Below are 16,213 nucleotides of genomic sequence, written 5' to 3'. Positions count from 1 at the left end.
TTTCATTTTCATTGTGTTTTTCTTCTTTTGTAATGGCATATTTTTGATAGTTTCTGAAAAAGTTACGTACGGTTTTATAAAGTTTCGTTCATTTTTATTGAAGCAAATGTAATTCCATATATTTAAAACAGCTAGTTCAAATATAGTCATATGTGCGGTCATATCATGCGTCCTGTGACAAATTTGACGCATCTGCGCACAGAAGGTATCAGTTTAAATGTTTGCAAAATCAGTCAGTGATGAAAATCAATAGTAGATTCCCAGTTAGAAGTCCAGCAGTTTAACACTAATATTGGACATAAACGAACACGTTAAATATAAAACATTGAAAACAGGTAAGTTCATAAATTTGGAGTAAAGTTGTACTGAACTAATGCATCAGTCATACAGCGCTCCGGACCCCGCGCCTCCACAGAACGAGACCGACGCACCGCCACAGAAACAAGAAAGAGATGCATTCTAACATAACTGGCATTAAACTCAGTTAGTGAGGGTTCGTTTACATAAATAAATATTGCACATATATATGCCGTTCAGATTACTTGTTAAAGTGCAATGAAATACCTTATATCTGCGGACGATGTATGTCTGTTTGTGGATGAAGACTTTGTATCGGTCAAAACTATGTATTTTGCATGCATCACATTATAGTGCGGAGTGCATGAAAATAATAACAAGGCGGCAGAGTGAACTTATCATCCATAGTGGTTCTCACATCATTCTACATCATCACCACATAGTGTGTGTTATAAGTTAAGTGATCAGTCTTTAAGAGAAGGACTACGTGAGAACCACACTGTAAAAATTCCAACTTAAACTCAGTTTTTAAAGTTAATTCAACAATTTAACACTAAAAAAGTTGAGATAACACAGAAATGTAAGTTGAATTGGAATTTAGATCAATTTGTTACACCAAATTAATATTTCAAGTTAGAACAACTAACAACTTTAAGTTGGTTATTAGTATTGCCAACAAAGGATGATGAGCATGCGTAGTTCGAATGCTTTTTTAAACAACGCCATTTTACTTTCTCCTGTTTCATTTTCGAGTCACCTTAAGCGGCCTCTGTTTATTCCCTCATTGTGATCGCTCTGGTAAGTGTAGTTCTGTGTGTATCAATTCACGATATGATTTAAATGAAGTTTATTCACAATATGCGCTTTTGTACAACATACAGTATTGTTCAAAATAATAGCAGTACAATGTGACTAACCAGAATAATCAAGGTTTTTAGTATATTTTTTATTGCTACGTGGCAAACAAGTTACCAGTAGGTTCAGTAGATTGTCAGAAAACAAACAAGACCCAGCATTCATGATATGCACGCTCTTAAGGCTGTGCAATTGGGCAATTAGTTGAAAGGGGTGTGTTCAAAAAAATAGCAGTGTCTACCTTTGACTGTACAAACTCAAAACTATTTTGTACAAACATTTTTTTTTTCTGGGATTTAGCAATCCTGTGAATCACTAAACTAATATTTAGTTGTATGACCACAGTTTTTTAAAACTGCTTGACATCTGTGTGGCATGGAGTCAACCAACTTGTGGCACCTCTCAGCTGTTATTCCACGCCATGATTCTTTAACAACATTCCACAATTCATTCACATTTCTTGGTTTTGCTTCAGAAACAGCATTTTTGATATCACCCCACAAGTTCTCAATTGGATTAAGGTCTGGAGATTGGGCTGGCCACTCCATAACATTAATTTTGTTGGTTTGGAACCAAGACTTTGCCCGTTTACTAGTGTGTTTTGGGTCATTGTCTTGTTGAAACAACCATTTCAAGGGCATGTCCTCTTCAGCATAGGGCAACATGACCTCTTCAAGTATTTTAACATATGCAAACTGATCCATGATCCCTGGTATGCGATAAATAGGCCCAACACCATAGTAGGAGAAACATGCCCATATCATGATGCTTGCACCTCCATGCTTCACTGTCTTCACGGTGTACTGTGGCTTGAATTCAGAGTTTGGGGGTCGTCTCACAAACTGCTTGTGGCCCTTGGACCCAAAAAGAACAATTTTACTCTCATCAGTCCACAAAATGTTCCTCCATTTCTCTTTAGGCCAGTTGATGTGTTCTTTGGCAAATTGTAACCTCTTCTGCACATGCCTTTTTTTTAACAGAGGGACTTTGCGGGGGATTCTTGAAAATAGATTAGCTTCACACAGACGTCTTCTAACTGTCACAGTACTTACAGGTAACTCCAGACTGTATTTGATCATCCTGGAGGTGATCATTGGCTGAGCCTTTGCCATTCTGGTTATTCTTCTATCCATTTTGATGGTTGTCTTCCGTTTTCTTCCACGTCTCTCTGGTTTTGCTCTCCATTTTAAGGCATTGGAGATCATTTTAGCTGAACAGCCTATCATTTTTTGCACCTCTTTATAGGTTTTCCCCTCTCTAATCAACTTTTTAATCAAAGTACGCTGTTCTTCTGAACAATGTCTTGAACGACCCATTTTCCTCAGCTTTCAAATGCATGTTCAACAAGTGTTGGCTTCATCCTTAAATAGGGGCCACCTGATTCACACCTGTTTCTTCACAAAATTGATGACCTCAGTGATTGAATGCCACACTGCTATTTTTTTGAACACACCCCTTTCAACTAATTCAACTAATTGCCCAATTGCACAGCCTTAAGAGCGTGCATATCATGAATGCTGGGTCTCATTTGTTTTCTGAGAATCTACTGAACCTACTGGTAACTTGTTTGCCACGTAGCAATAAAAAAATATACTAAAAACCTTGATTATTCTGGTTAGTCACATTGTACTGCTATTATTTTGAACAATACTGTAGGTGGCAGCAAGTTAGTCAGTTAAATTTTCCCGCCTGGTCTTATTGTTGCCTCAGGTCAGACGTCGCCTATTTTTTCTGCCTGACAGTGTAAATTAATCTCTCCGGTAGGTGCTGTTCTTTATATAATATTTACCATAAGAGTTTAAATGTGTTTGTTCTAAATATGTGATTTTGTACGCCGTTTTAGAGTTGCCTCAGGCGGCGCCCAGTTAACGTTGGTCCGTCATTGTTATCACTCCGGTAATCGGTGGTTCTTTGTGTATCAATTTAAGCCATGATTTAAATGAAATTTGTTCACAATATGCACATGTTTACAAAGGTGTAGGTGGCGGCAAGTTAGTCATTTCAGATTTCATGCTTTGTCTTCGAGTTGCCTGAGAAGTGTCAGGCGAGTGCAAGTTTTTTTTTCCTCGACAGTGCAATCGCTCTGGCAGGTAATGTTCTATGCAGGCTATGAGAATAGTTAACAGTAAGGTCTGAATGGTATTTGTTTACAATATGTGCTTCTGTACAGCTGCTTAGGTGGCTCCAAACTGGTCATTTCAGTTTTCATACTTCGTCTTCGAGGTGCATGAGAAGTGTCAGACGAGCGCAAGTTTTTTTTTTTCCTCGACAGTGCAATCGCTCTGGCAGGTAAGTTAACTTAATGTTATATGCAGGCTGTGAGAATAATTAACAGTAGGGTCTGAATGTATTTGTTCACAATATGTGCTTCTGTACAGCTGGTTGGATGGTTTCAAACTGGTCAGTTCAGTGTTCCTGCTTCGTCTTCGAGTTGCATGAGAAGTGTCAGACGAGCGCAAGGTTTTTTTTTTCTCTCTACAGTGCAATCGCTCTGGCAGGTAATGTTCTATGCAGGCTATGAGAATAATTAACCGTAAGGTCTGAATGGTATTTGTTCATAATATGTGCTTCTGTACAGCTGCTTAGGTGGCTCCAAACTGGTCAGTTCAACCTCTCCTGCTTCGTCTTCGAGAAGTCTTTTAGTCATTCGGTGGTTTTTTTTTTCCAGACAGTATCATGACTTAGGTAAGCAATGTTTTATATCATATTAAATAAAGAGATTTAATTATTGTTAAGGATATTGAGTTTTCTTTATTTGTTTATAATATGTTCATTTTGTACAGTTGTGTGGGTGCCTTTGAGTTTTGAATAAGGTTATTTAAGTTATAAGTGTATAAATAATTTTTTTTAAAACAAATGTAACCGTATAAGATAAGCTTGTGTGTTTTCGTCTCAAAGATGTATTTTCTTCTTTTAACTTCTTTTAAATTTATGTGCTTATGTTTGCTTGGCGTGCTATAAATCTGTGTTTTAAAAATGCAAATAACTTAAGAGCAATTTTAAAGCTTAAATTCATAGTTTTTTTTTTTTGATATTCGTTTAACCAACTTGCTTGCTTTTAGATAGTACTTTAAAGTGATTGTTCACCCAAAAATCATAATTATGTAATTAATATCTCACTCTCATGTCGTTCCAAACCCGTGAGACCTCCATTTAAGATATTTTAGATTTAGTCGGAGAGCTCTCAGACCCTCCATTGAAGCTGTGTGTACGTCTACTGTCCATGTCCAGAAAGGTAAGAAAAACATCATAAAAGTAATCCATGTGACATCAGAGGGTCATTTAGAATTTTTTGAAGCATTGAAAATACATTTTGGTCCAAAAATAGCAAAAACTATGACTTTATTCAGCATTGTCTTCTCTTCCATGTCTGTTGTGAGAGAGAGTTAAAAACAAAGCAGTTTGTGATATCCGGTTCGCGAATGAATCATTTGATGTAACCAGATCTTTTTGAACCAGTTCACCAAATCGAACTGAATCATTTGAAACTGTTCGCATCTCCAATAAGCATTAATCCACAGATGACTTAAGCGGTTAACTTTTTAATGTGGCTGACACTCCCTCTGAGTTAAAACAGACCAATATCCCGGAGTAATTCATGTACTCAAACAGTACACTGACTGAACTGCTGTGAAGAGAGAACTGAAGAGGAACACCGAGCCGAGCCAAATAATGAACAATAGACTGACTCGTTCACGAGTCAAGAACCGTTTCTGATAGTTATTTTTCTAATCTAATAAATTAATAGGAAAATGAGCAACGTCACGACTCCTAAATTTATTAGTATCGATACTTCAAAGAATGACTGCGTTCCAGATTTGTAAGATAAGTATTTTATGTTGGTGTGTGCAACGCCTGCTTCTAGTGCCTCCCTATGGACGTCTGTTTTTTCTCCTCACGCAAGCAGCAAAAAAGCACTAAAGCGAGATGGCTGCATTAGTGGCTTTACTAAACTGATTTGACTTTACTTAAATGTGTGCATAATCGCATTAAATAGTTTAAATAAGTTGTTCAGATGAACAAAGCACATGGTTTTCTTGCATAATTAACATTGTTTGGTCAGACAGTTCATATATAATATTCACATTAATCTGGGATTAAACGTGGAGTTATGTTCTGTATGCCAAATATGAAAACGAGCGTATCTGCACAGCACCTATAACTGCACTTTGTATCTGCCGATTGCTGATCGAGATTTACATGCTTGGCTCACTGACCCTGTATACTCATTCATTTCGTTCATAAACGAGATGTATCAGTTCATTAAACTCATTCACGAATGAGAAGATCTCTCGATCTCGTTCAGTGAAGGGCGGATTCGTTCACTACATTCAACAAATCACATGCTCCGTCACATCTTGAGTAACTCTTTGACAGGATGAAACCTTTCACAGAGCTGTTCACGAGCTGCGCATGCGCTGCTATAGCGCTGCGCTCGCGCGAGCTGCTGTGGAGGGAGGAACTTTAGTGAACGAGAAATATAAGTCAGTGGGTTCCGTGAACGAGAACGATTCATTCACCTAAAAGATTAGTTCACGGACGAATGATCACTAGTGCAATTTCATATAGCCTATTTTAAATATTTGGAATATATATTTTCAGATTTTATTAGGTTCTTTGATAAGGTTACAATACGAAGGTCTAAGTAGCAACATATCTTCCGTGATGTCCCTGATGCGCGGGTCGGGGTGGGTAAAGAAATTTTACTTTATTTGCGGGCTGGGGCGGGCCAAATCATTTCATAAAAGCGGGACCTGCGGGTTGGAAAAAAAACGGACCCGCGCATCACTAGGCTAAGTGATACTTTGGCCGCCGGTCCACAACTGTCAGAAAAAGATTACACTTATTAAAGCTCACTGGCTGAGTTTTCTCCTCTGAAAGAAAAGGTTGCACAACTGACAGAATAAGTAACAATATCTGAAATATTGCTGCTAAATTTTATTTGCTTTTTTTTTTTTTTACTTGAATGCCATTGCTTAAATTGATATTTATCTTTTAACATTTAATCTTCTGAGTTCAGAAACATTGTTTAATATAATCGCTGTTCATATTTCTATTCAAAGTTCAGAATCAAGATAAATTTATTACTATTGTTTTTTATGATAACTGAGACAATGCTGCTAAATTTATTCTTTCTTTACCTTGAATGTCATTGCTCTAAATTATTTTTAATATTTTGATATTTCATATTTTGTTCAAATGTTTAACATATATGCTGTTCATATGTTCATGTTATATGATTAGAATGTTGTCCCTGTTTTAAAATAAAGCATAGCAATGATATTTGAGAGTGTATTTTCCCCTTTCAGGAAAAAAAAGTATTGAAATTGCAATTCTTGACTAGGTATCGGTATCGAAGCGATAATTTTGGTATTGTGACAACATTGTAAAGGTATTCATGGCAACCCATCAAAAAAGTCTGGTTTGTTTTGAAGTCTATTTTTAGTAGAATGTACATAGCCTACTCCTACTACTAAAATGAAACAAATTATTTTGTAAGGAATAATCACACAACATTTCTTCCATGTTTTAATTTTAACAGTAAATCCCCTTTATTTGCCAAAAAAGTTAATTTTAAAACTTAATTTTCAGTAATTAAAAGAAATTAAATGTATATTTCATGCCTTGACTTGATAACAATAAAAATTAAACATACACACAGAATTTTTGAGGGGGAAAAAGGCTTCTTTAAGAAAAAAATTATTTGAGTTGTTTTATGCATTCAAATAATTAGACATGCTAAAACACAGAATTTGGTAACAATAAAAAATATGGTGTGAAAAAAACATTTCATAGACAAGTTAAACTTTTATTAAATTGATGTGGAAAGGTTTAAGTTTTATGATTTTAATAAATTACACTTGCTATTAGACTGTGGTAATTTCAACATTTACTATGGCACTGATAGTTGATTGCTGGAACAATTGGGGTAATGGCAAAAATCCATGTTGATCTAGTTTCCGTCCATTGCTGTAGTGGCTAAGAAAGGTCTGTTTTCATTACACTGTGTGAGAGCGGCCTCTAGTGGTTTTAGACCGAGCACTAATCTCCTGCTTTCTCTCCTGAAGCCAACAAGGAAGTGACTAAAACTGTAATTCCAAGATGGCGAAGGCTCACTCTGCACACTTTAACTGTGCGTTCACACCGCCGGCGTCGAGAGCCTCAAAGTGGCCGGAAGTCATTCATTTTCAATGTAAGCCTGATTTCAACTCTCCTCGACGCTCTCAACGACCAAGTCACGCCGTGCCGCTCCTCGCCGCTGCTCGACGCGACCTGGCCGTTGAGAGCATCGAGGAGAGTTGAAATCAGGGCAACTTTATGGTAATGAGCTATGACAAGGTTGGGCAGCAACCAATCGGAACGTAGAATTCCACCACTTGAAAGGATTACAGAGAACGCAGCTCTGACCACATTAGTTCTAGTGATGGGAAGTTCGATTCTTTTCCGCAAACCGGTTCTTTCGGACGGTTCAATTCAATAAACCGGTTGAAAAAAACGGTTCAGCGTTTCTTTTACGCACTACATAATGGCGTCATGTCTATCAAACATTCAAATATATAAAGTCAGTAATCATAACTTTATTCAGTTAAAAACCTCATAATCATGAAAGGTTTACATTTGAGTTTTGCAACAACACCCAAATACAGTAACAGCAATAATGTGCATATGAGGATTTAAGTCTTGAAGATATAAAGTAAATTAGGTGTCATCAGCGGAGAAACCATGACCCACTTACTAAACATAATCCATTTTGCCAGATTTCCCTTCATCCAAGCCCTCAGATTACCCGCGCTCATAACATTAGCACAGAATCAGACTCAATCACCAAAAGAATCACTTCGGTTCAGACATGCTGTGAGTCAGTTGGCTTCATGCTGAATCGCGCATGCGCAGTATAATCAGCTCCTCGGTTTTAGAATCGGACGTGTCCGAAAGAAAAGGTTTTCGGTTCAGTGTACTGATTATCCGAAAAACCGATGCAACCGGTTCTTGCTCTACTCGTGTCCATGTTCTGTTTACTACAAACTCAATTTGTGAATGTGTCATCATTAACTATAAATACAGTACAGATATTTCATAAATCATCCCTTATTCCTATTAAACACAAGAGTCTTTAGAGTCTTAACTATTGTCCAACTTCCCTGAAAACCCATTTAGCCTATACATTATATACAATATACAGATTGGAAACATTCATCTAAAATATATATATATATATATATATATATATATATATATATATATATATATATATATATATATATATATATATATATATATATATATAGTTATTTTATCACAACTTCAGATGTTTAACAAAATACTTCAAATCGGACGCGTCCGACAGAAATGATTCTCGGTTGAGTGTACTGGTGATCCAAAAACCGAAGCAACCGGTTCATGACTCGAGAACGAGAATCAGCTCATCGGTTCTCAATACGGACGCGTCCGACAGAAACGACTCTGTTGAGTGTACTGGTGATCCGAAAACCGAAGCAACCGGTTCTTGACTCGAGAACGAGAACAGCTCATCGGTTTTCAATTCGGACGTGTCCGACAGAAACGACTCTCAGTTGAGTGTACTGGTGATCCGAAAACCGAAGCAACCGGTTCTTGACTCGAGAACGAGAACTGCTCCAGCAGTGGGCGTGTTCGTTCATTATTTGGCTCGGCTCGGCGTTCATCTTCAGTTTGGTCTTCACAGCAGTTCAGTCAGTGTACTGTTTGAGTAAATGAATTACTCTGGGATATTGGTTTATTCGGACTCAGAGGGAGTGTCAGTCACGTTAAAAAAGTTAACAGTTTAAGTAATTTGTGGATTAATGCTTATTGGAGACGTGAACCATTCCAAACGATTCAGTTCGATTTGGTGAACTGGTTCATCCGGTTCACTAAGAAGAACCGGTTAAATTGAGCGATTTGTTCACGAATCAGCCATCACTAATTAGTTCCCAAGCACAATGGGGGACAGGTTGATTATTGCTGTTCCGGGTTTGCAATAATCTATGATGTGTCCCTGTTTGCATACAGGGACATAAAAAAAAAAAAAATAATTAAAAGTGATACGTGGACCAAGGTGTCTGAGATTGTTCATTTTACTGGTGAGTTGCTGATGTGCAGTAACGTTATAGGAATAATAATCTAATGATATAATAAATAATAGTACTGTAGTCCCAGTTTACTTTTAAACAAATTTCCCTGATTATACTTACATTAAGTAATGTTTATACTGGATTATATTTACTTAAGTAGCATTTTCAATGCAAGACTTTTACTTGCATCAGAGTATTTTTACAGTGCTTTATACATTATTAGGTAAAGGATTTTAATACTTCGTCCACAACAGTATTTAATGAGGTTAACTTATAACATTACCCTCCTTTTGGTTAGTCTACATGAGATCAACAAGCTTGTTTGCTTTGCGGCCGCTTTAAATACAAAATAAGCATTTGATCTACGTCAGAGCGTCTGAGCGCTTACAAATCTTTCTGCAGCATTGTGAGCAGAGTGGCAACAGCCGGTGGTGTGAATGCACAGTAAGCTTCAAAAACGCACTTCAGGAGTCTACTGGTGACGTCACGGACACTACGTCCATTTGTTAATTTTTTTTACAGTACATGGTTTAGACATGTGATGATGCACGCTGAAAAGAGCAAGAAACTTCAGACCCAGATTTAACCCTCTGGAGTCTAAGGGTATTTTTGGGGCCTGGAGAAGTTTTGTCATGCCCTGATATTTGTGCTTTTTTCAGTTTCTTATAAATATCTAAATGGGTAAAGTCTAATATAACTGTAATCAGCACAAACTTGGCTATAATAATATGTGAAATGCATTTATAAGTGCACAAAGGTTTTTTGTTATTATGTCTGTATCAAAAAAAAAAACTAGACCCTTTACAGATTCGATTGATGTATTGCTCTTATCTGTACGATTAAAACTGAGAGTGTAATTTAAGTTCTTTTCGGGGTTATCAGGAGAAAGTGACTCAAAACACATATATGCGTTAATCGACTCGAAAGGGTTAAATGTAGCTGACAGAAACCCTGCCCTGCCACAAAGGGCCATTCACAGTTTTTAAATTACATTATATTCACACGAATCTTTGTTAATGTACATAATTAATTGTATATGGTGCATTTTCATCAAAATGTTTTGTCTTTCTACTGTCTGTATGCTTAATTTATGAAGCTATAATATAGATCGCTCTTTCCGTTTGCTCCGTTTTTTTTGAAGACTGAACTTATCTATTTCTCATTGTTTATTGCGTGTCTAGAAAAATATATATAAAAAGAAATTTAGGAAAAAAATATGATTCCCACTATGGATGATAAGTTCACTCCGCCGCCTTGTTATTTTGTCTTTACTTTATTTGTAACACCAAGAAAGGGTTAATCTCTCATGCATGAGAAGAGCATGTTGCCGTGTACCAGACATTAAATGTGTGGGACACCAACTCCTCATTTTCTATCTCTTTCATTTCATGGATTTAACGAGTTATCAGAGTCAAAGCGTTACAACTTCTTCAGCGACTATCCTCTTTCACGAAATGCAGTGCTGAAGTGAAATAGCCGGGCAGTTTGATAGCCGAATTATAAAAGGCTGCCTAATATATACATCTAATATATATATATCTATCTATATATATATATATATATATATATATATATATATATAGATAGATATATATATATTAGGGCTGTCAAAAATAGCGCGTTAACAACGTTAATTAGTTGTTTGTCGTTAATTACGTCAAATTTTTTAACGCATTTCACGCATGCGCAGTGTGACAAATTATGCAGGTCAGGAAAGTAGTGATGGGAAGTTCGGATCATTTTACCGACTCGGACTTTTGAGTCTCGTTCAGCAAAATGAACGAATCTTTTTTCGAGTCATTTCGTTCATATCGTTCATTTTAGCAAAATGTTATTAAAATATTAAGTGCTACCTCCCCAACACATCTAGTACTTACGCAAACGTTGATCACACTACAAACAATACAAAACTAAAATGCTATGAGATAAAGAAAAAATACTCATTCTTTACCTGGGTCTTCAGTCTGTGATTAGCTCATCTCACCTCTTATCTGACAAGAAGTCTTCGGGTTTAAGTCATTCCTTGACGTTAGCAAAACTAACGCGGTCTTGAGCCGGAAAGAGAATTGATTAGTTCATCTCATGAGTCTTTCGGGTCGAGTTTGACTCGTTCCTTAATCACGTGACAGCCCCATACGCAAAACTAACGCGGTCTTGAGCCGGAAAGAGAATTGATTAGTTCATCTCATGAGTCTTTCGGGTCGAGTTTGACTCGTTCCTTAATCACGTGACAGCCCCATACGCGAAACCAACGCGGTCTCGAGCCGGAAAGAGAATTGATTAGTTCATCTCATGAGTCTTTCGGGTCTCGGGTCGAGTTTGACTCGTTCCTTAATCACGTGACAGCCCCATACGCAAAACTAACGCAGTCTCGAGCCGGAAAGAGAATTGATTAGTTCATCGCATGAGTCTTTCGGGTCAAGTTTGACTCGTTCCTTAATCACGTGACAGCCCCATACGCAAAACTAACGCAGTCTTGAGCCGGAAAGAGAATTGATTAGTTCATCTCATGAGTCTTTCGGGTCGAGTTTGAGTCGTTCCTTAATAACGTGACAGCCCCATGCGCTATTTCTGACATTTCTGTCACTGTGTTTTTGTTACTGTTTGTTGAGGATCTGTGGTTTGTTATTATTTTATAAATAAATAAAACCCTGTTATAAATACAATTTTGATTAATTTGTCTTCTTGACTGTCTATCGGTAAATAAACACTAGGCTATATAATAATATAATAATCCAAGCTTACAATAAAAAGTATTTATAGACTAGTTTGTTCATTTTTACTCCAATTTTGAGTTTGCTGGTATAATAATTGCTTTTCCTAGGCAGACTTGACATATTGGTGTAATATATGTATAAGAAGATTGCTCAAAAAAGGACATAATGACATACATTAAAAGCAAATAACATTTTGAATTTGAATTATTAATGTTAAAGACAAATGTTAAAGACATTAAGGTTATGATAACTTCAGCTTTAACAGTTTTAAACTAGCTCAGAGTGAGGAGTTTCAGATCCTGGTGCACTGCCAGTGCAGGGGCCATGTTTTGGGAAGACTTTGACGAGAGGGTAGCAAGCTTGAGGCCTTCTGCTACCTCTTCTAAGACCTCAGATGCTATGATGGCCAACCTTGCAGAGCCACTCTTACCCCGCACATCAGACCCTCTGGCCTGGTGGAGGAGATGTTCACCAGTATACACAAGCCTTTCTGAAGTCACAAAGACAAAACTTTGCATTGTGGCCACATCCGTGCCATCTGAATTTTTTTTTCTAAAACTGGGCAGATTATCTCAGATAGAAGAACTCACAGACTCAGCCCATCCAAGCTTGTTTTTTTTTTTAATAATGTAAACATGCCTTAAAGCAAGTCCTAAAAATATAGCCACAAATATAGATTTAAATTAACTTCAAATATAGTTTAAATTAACTTAAAATATAGTTAATTATTTTAAAGCTTATTTATTTTTATTTATTTAGAAAAAGACTAGCTTGTTGTGCAATATTTTTGTTGTTGTGATTTTAAAAGGTAATTTGTTATTGTTATAAGGCTCCGTAGCTTTAGTATCTCTTAATTTTCATTTATTTTTTATTCAAATGGTTTAAAATTATTTTGGGAATAACTTGTTGTGTAATATTTAGTTTTTCTTTTTTTATATTGTACTTTTAAAGTTCATTTGTTAAGGTTATTAGACCCTGTGGCTTTATTATCTTTTAAATTTAATTTAATTTTTAATTATTTACATTTTTATTATTTTAATTTATTTTGGAATAGTTGTCCTTTTTGTTACAAAGCTTTTCTGTAATAAACAATAAACAACTATTCAAAAGTATGTACAGTGTTTTTAATGTTTATAAAGTGTCATATGTTACAAAAGTATGGTTTAAACAGACAATCTGATTTAATAACTGCACAACTAAACAAAAACAAACAAACAGACAGAAAAAAGATCAACATTTTAAGCATAACCAACTCTTTATTTCCACATTCAGTGTTATGGAAAAGTACCACCATGACAGAAATTAAAAACAACAATTTGAAACCAGAAATGCATCACTTTACTGTAAGAGTAAATAATACTAATAATAAATAAGTACTACGCACCCATTTTGTAAGGAAAGTTGTAAATGAACTAATTAATCTAGCCAATGTTGTCACATCACAGTACAAAAGAACGTAAAACCCGAAGAACCGAAAGATGAACTATTCAATTCTCTGCATTCTTTTACTGTCAGTGTCTATGGTTTTAGCGTATGGGTCTGTCACGTGATTAAGAACGACTCGACCCGAAGACTCATGAGATGAACTAATCAATTCTCTTTCCGGCTCATATTGCATTGGGTTAAACGTATTGGGCTGTCACGGGATTGAGGAACGAGTCAAAAACCCGATAGACCCGAACTATGAACTAATCAATTCTCTTTCCGGCTCATGCTGCATTGGGTTTAACGTATTGGGCTGTCACGTGATCAAGGAACGAGTCAAAAACCCGATAGACCCGAACTATGAACTAATCAATTCTCTTTCCGCCTCAAGACTGCATTGACTGACAGGTGAATTACTACTACTAGAACAGAACCCATAGAATAATGCGCATGCGCGACTGAACGAATCACTCCCCGAGACGACTCGTTCTTCCCGAGTCACATTAAAGATTCGTTCAAAATGAACGAATCGTTCAAGAACGACACATCACTACAGGAAAGTCTCGTCGATCTCTGAATTCTCAAGATAGTAAAAAACAGCGGCGAGCGCCGCAACGAAAACACAGAAGAAGCTTAAGGTTTTACCCCAGTTACTCTCAAATACATTCATGCCAAGCTCGATAAACAGAGACGACTTTGGTAGTTGATACGCTGGAGCTTCTTCTTCCTGTTATAGCAGTGATCCTCAAATCTGGCTCGCGAGATCCAGTTTCTTGCAGAGTTTAGCTCAGACTCCAATTAAACACACCTGCCTGTGATTTACTAATGATCCTAAAGACACTGATTAGCAAACTCATGCGTGTTTGATTAGAGTTAGAGCTAAACTTCGCAGGAAAGTGGATCTCGCGAGCCAGATTTGAGGCTCACTGTGTTATAGCGTCCTGTGTTTCACACTGTGCATGCGCAGAACTCCTACATGCAATGCAGCGAAAATTACAGCTGTTTGGAAAAGCATATGCATTTTTACTTGGTTTTACTGGCACTTGAAGCCTTGTGGCGTGAAGTATTGTGGCAGAGATTGTGGTATATGTGGCTATATTTAACCACTGGTTCACCTAAAACTCTTACACTATCTGTAGTTAAAGGGCATGGTTTGATATAGTGCTCAGGGAAATTTGATCTAAGTAAATGTTATTTTGAAATTCAGAAAAAAAGAACCACATGATGAAACAATACATGAAAATTATGTATCTGTGTCCTGTTATTTATCTTTTGGTATGCATTTCAGAAAAAAAAAATGGTTAGGATTCAGGTGTAGTTGCAAATAGTGATTAATCATGATTAATCCACTGAAAATTCTGATTAATTTGATTAAAATTTTTTATCATTTGACAGCCCTAATATATATATATATATATATATATATATATATATATATATATATATATATATATATAATAGTTATTATTATTATTTAATACATTAATAGGAGAATGAGCCTAATATCGTCTTGACTATCGACAGAGACATCTGCTTATGTCGATACATGATTCTATCGTCTATCGGCACAAACCAAATTACCCACATTTTTCAAAATATCTTCTTTTGTGTTGAGCAGAAGAAATAAATTAATACAGGTTTGGGACAATGTGACTGAGTAAATAATGACAGAATAATGACTTTGCTTTAAACTGCTTTAAGGTCCCTAAGGCAGTTAAAGGTCCCTAATGCCCCAAAACCTTGAAAAAATAAAAGAAAATAACAATCATTGGGAAAATATTAGGTACCATCATCGTACTTTCTGTGCTTGGGCACCAATAATTTATGCACAAGATCACTTGCCTCTGTACTCCTTCTGCTTGCTCCTTGGTAAATCCTTTTGTTAAGTCTGCAGCTGCTGAGTCCTGTTTCTGTGTCTCATGTCGGGTTTGGGATCTGGGGTCAGTTTCATTTGATGCCTTCCTACAAAATGCAGTGCTGTTCCCGGTCGAAGTACCATTCCTCAGCAAGGCTTCCAACAATACTGTCAATGAAAAACACAATTAACTAAATACACTAATAGTAGATATGAATCCACATTTTTTCACTTCTTAGTATTTAAATAAATTCATGTTTCCATACATTTTCATTTTCAAATATTCGCACGGGATTAGTATCATTTGTAATAATTGAGGAGGTTGTCTTTGATCTTAATTCCAATTGAATTGGCCATGTCTGTCATTTGTAAAGTAAAAATTCCCCTGAAAATGACCTACCATATTTCACAGAATAATGACAGACACTAATCAATTATTGAACATCTTCTCCTTTAATGTAAATCGGGTGGTAAATCCACAAAAGAGAACCAAAATATTGTCTAAATTGACAAAGGAAAAGGCTCATGTAGCCCTGCTACAGGAGACAAACTTATTGGACGAGGAGCACAAAAAATGAAAGAGATGCCCATATAAGCATGTATTCTCCTCATTTTACCAGTTAGGATATCGAAGGGGGGTGGCAATCCTAATTTCCCACTAAACCCGCTATGAGCACCTATCTGAAAAGACAGATAAAGAAGGTCGATACTTATTGGTCAAGGGGATAATTGATGGCTTACTGGTCACTATTATTAACATATGCACTACCTGGGAGCTACTGGGTATTTTAAAAACAATTAATTGAAATGATGACATCAGAACCACTCTCCTGTACTTTTATCCATCTACACTAACAATAAACCTAAATCAACAATCTGGAGACTAGAGCTATGCGATATATCGAATATTAGCGAAAGAATCTGAATAATTTTGACGACGATGTAAAATTTGAATATATCGGGAATATCGA

General features: G+C 36.4%; 1 protein-coding gene across 1 annotated transcript in view; it reads right to left on the bottom strand.

Annotated features, from left to right (window-relative positions):
* The window catches only part of dnajb14 (DnaJ heat shock protein family (Hsp40) member B14), a gene marked incomplete at its 5' end in the record, with an annotated part of 46,228 nt that extends 30,799 nt beyond the window's left edge, over positions 1–15,429 (bottom strand). The window contains one exon of the mRNA XM_052598865.1: positions 15,230–15,429. Within this exon, the coding sequence (XP_052454825.1) occupies positions 15,230–15,429 (200 nt within the window). The remainder of the gene's footprint in view (positions 1–15,229) is intronic.
* Between the last annotated feature and the right edge of the window lie 784 nt (positions 15,430–16,213).

The sequence above is a fragment of the Carassius gibelio genome, chromosome A1 (assembly GCF_023724105.1).
Source record: "Carassius gibelio isolate Cgi1373 ecotype wild population from Czech Republic chromosome A1, carGib1.2-hapl.c, whole genome shotgun sequence".
Taxonomy (NCBI): domain Eukaryota; kingdom Metazoa; phylum Chordata; class Actinopteri; order Cypriniformes; family Cyprinidae; genus Carassius; species Carassius gibelio.
This window is presented reverse-complemented; position numbering and strand designations above follow the sequence as displayed.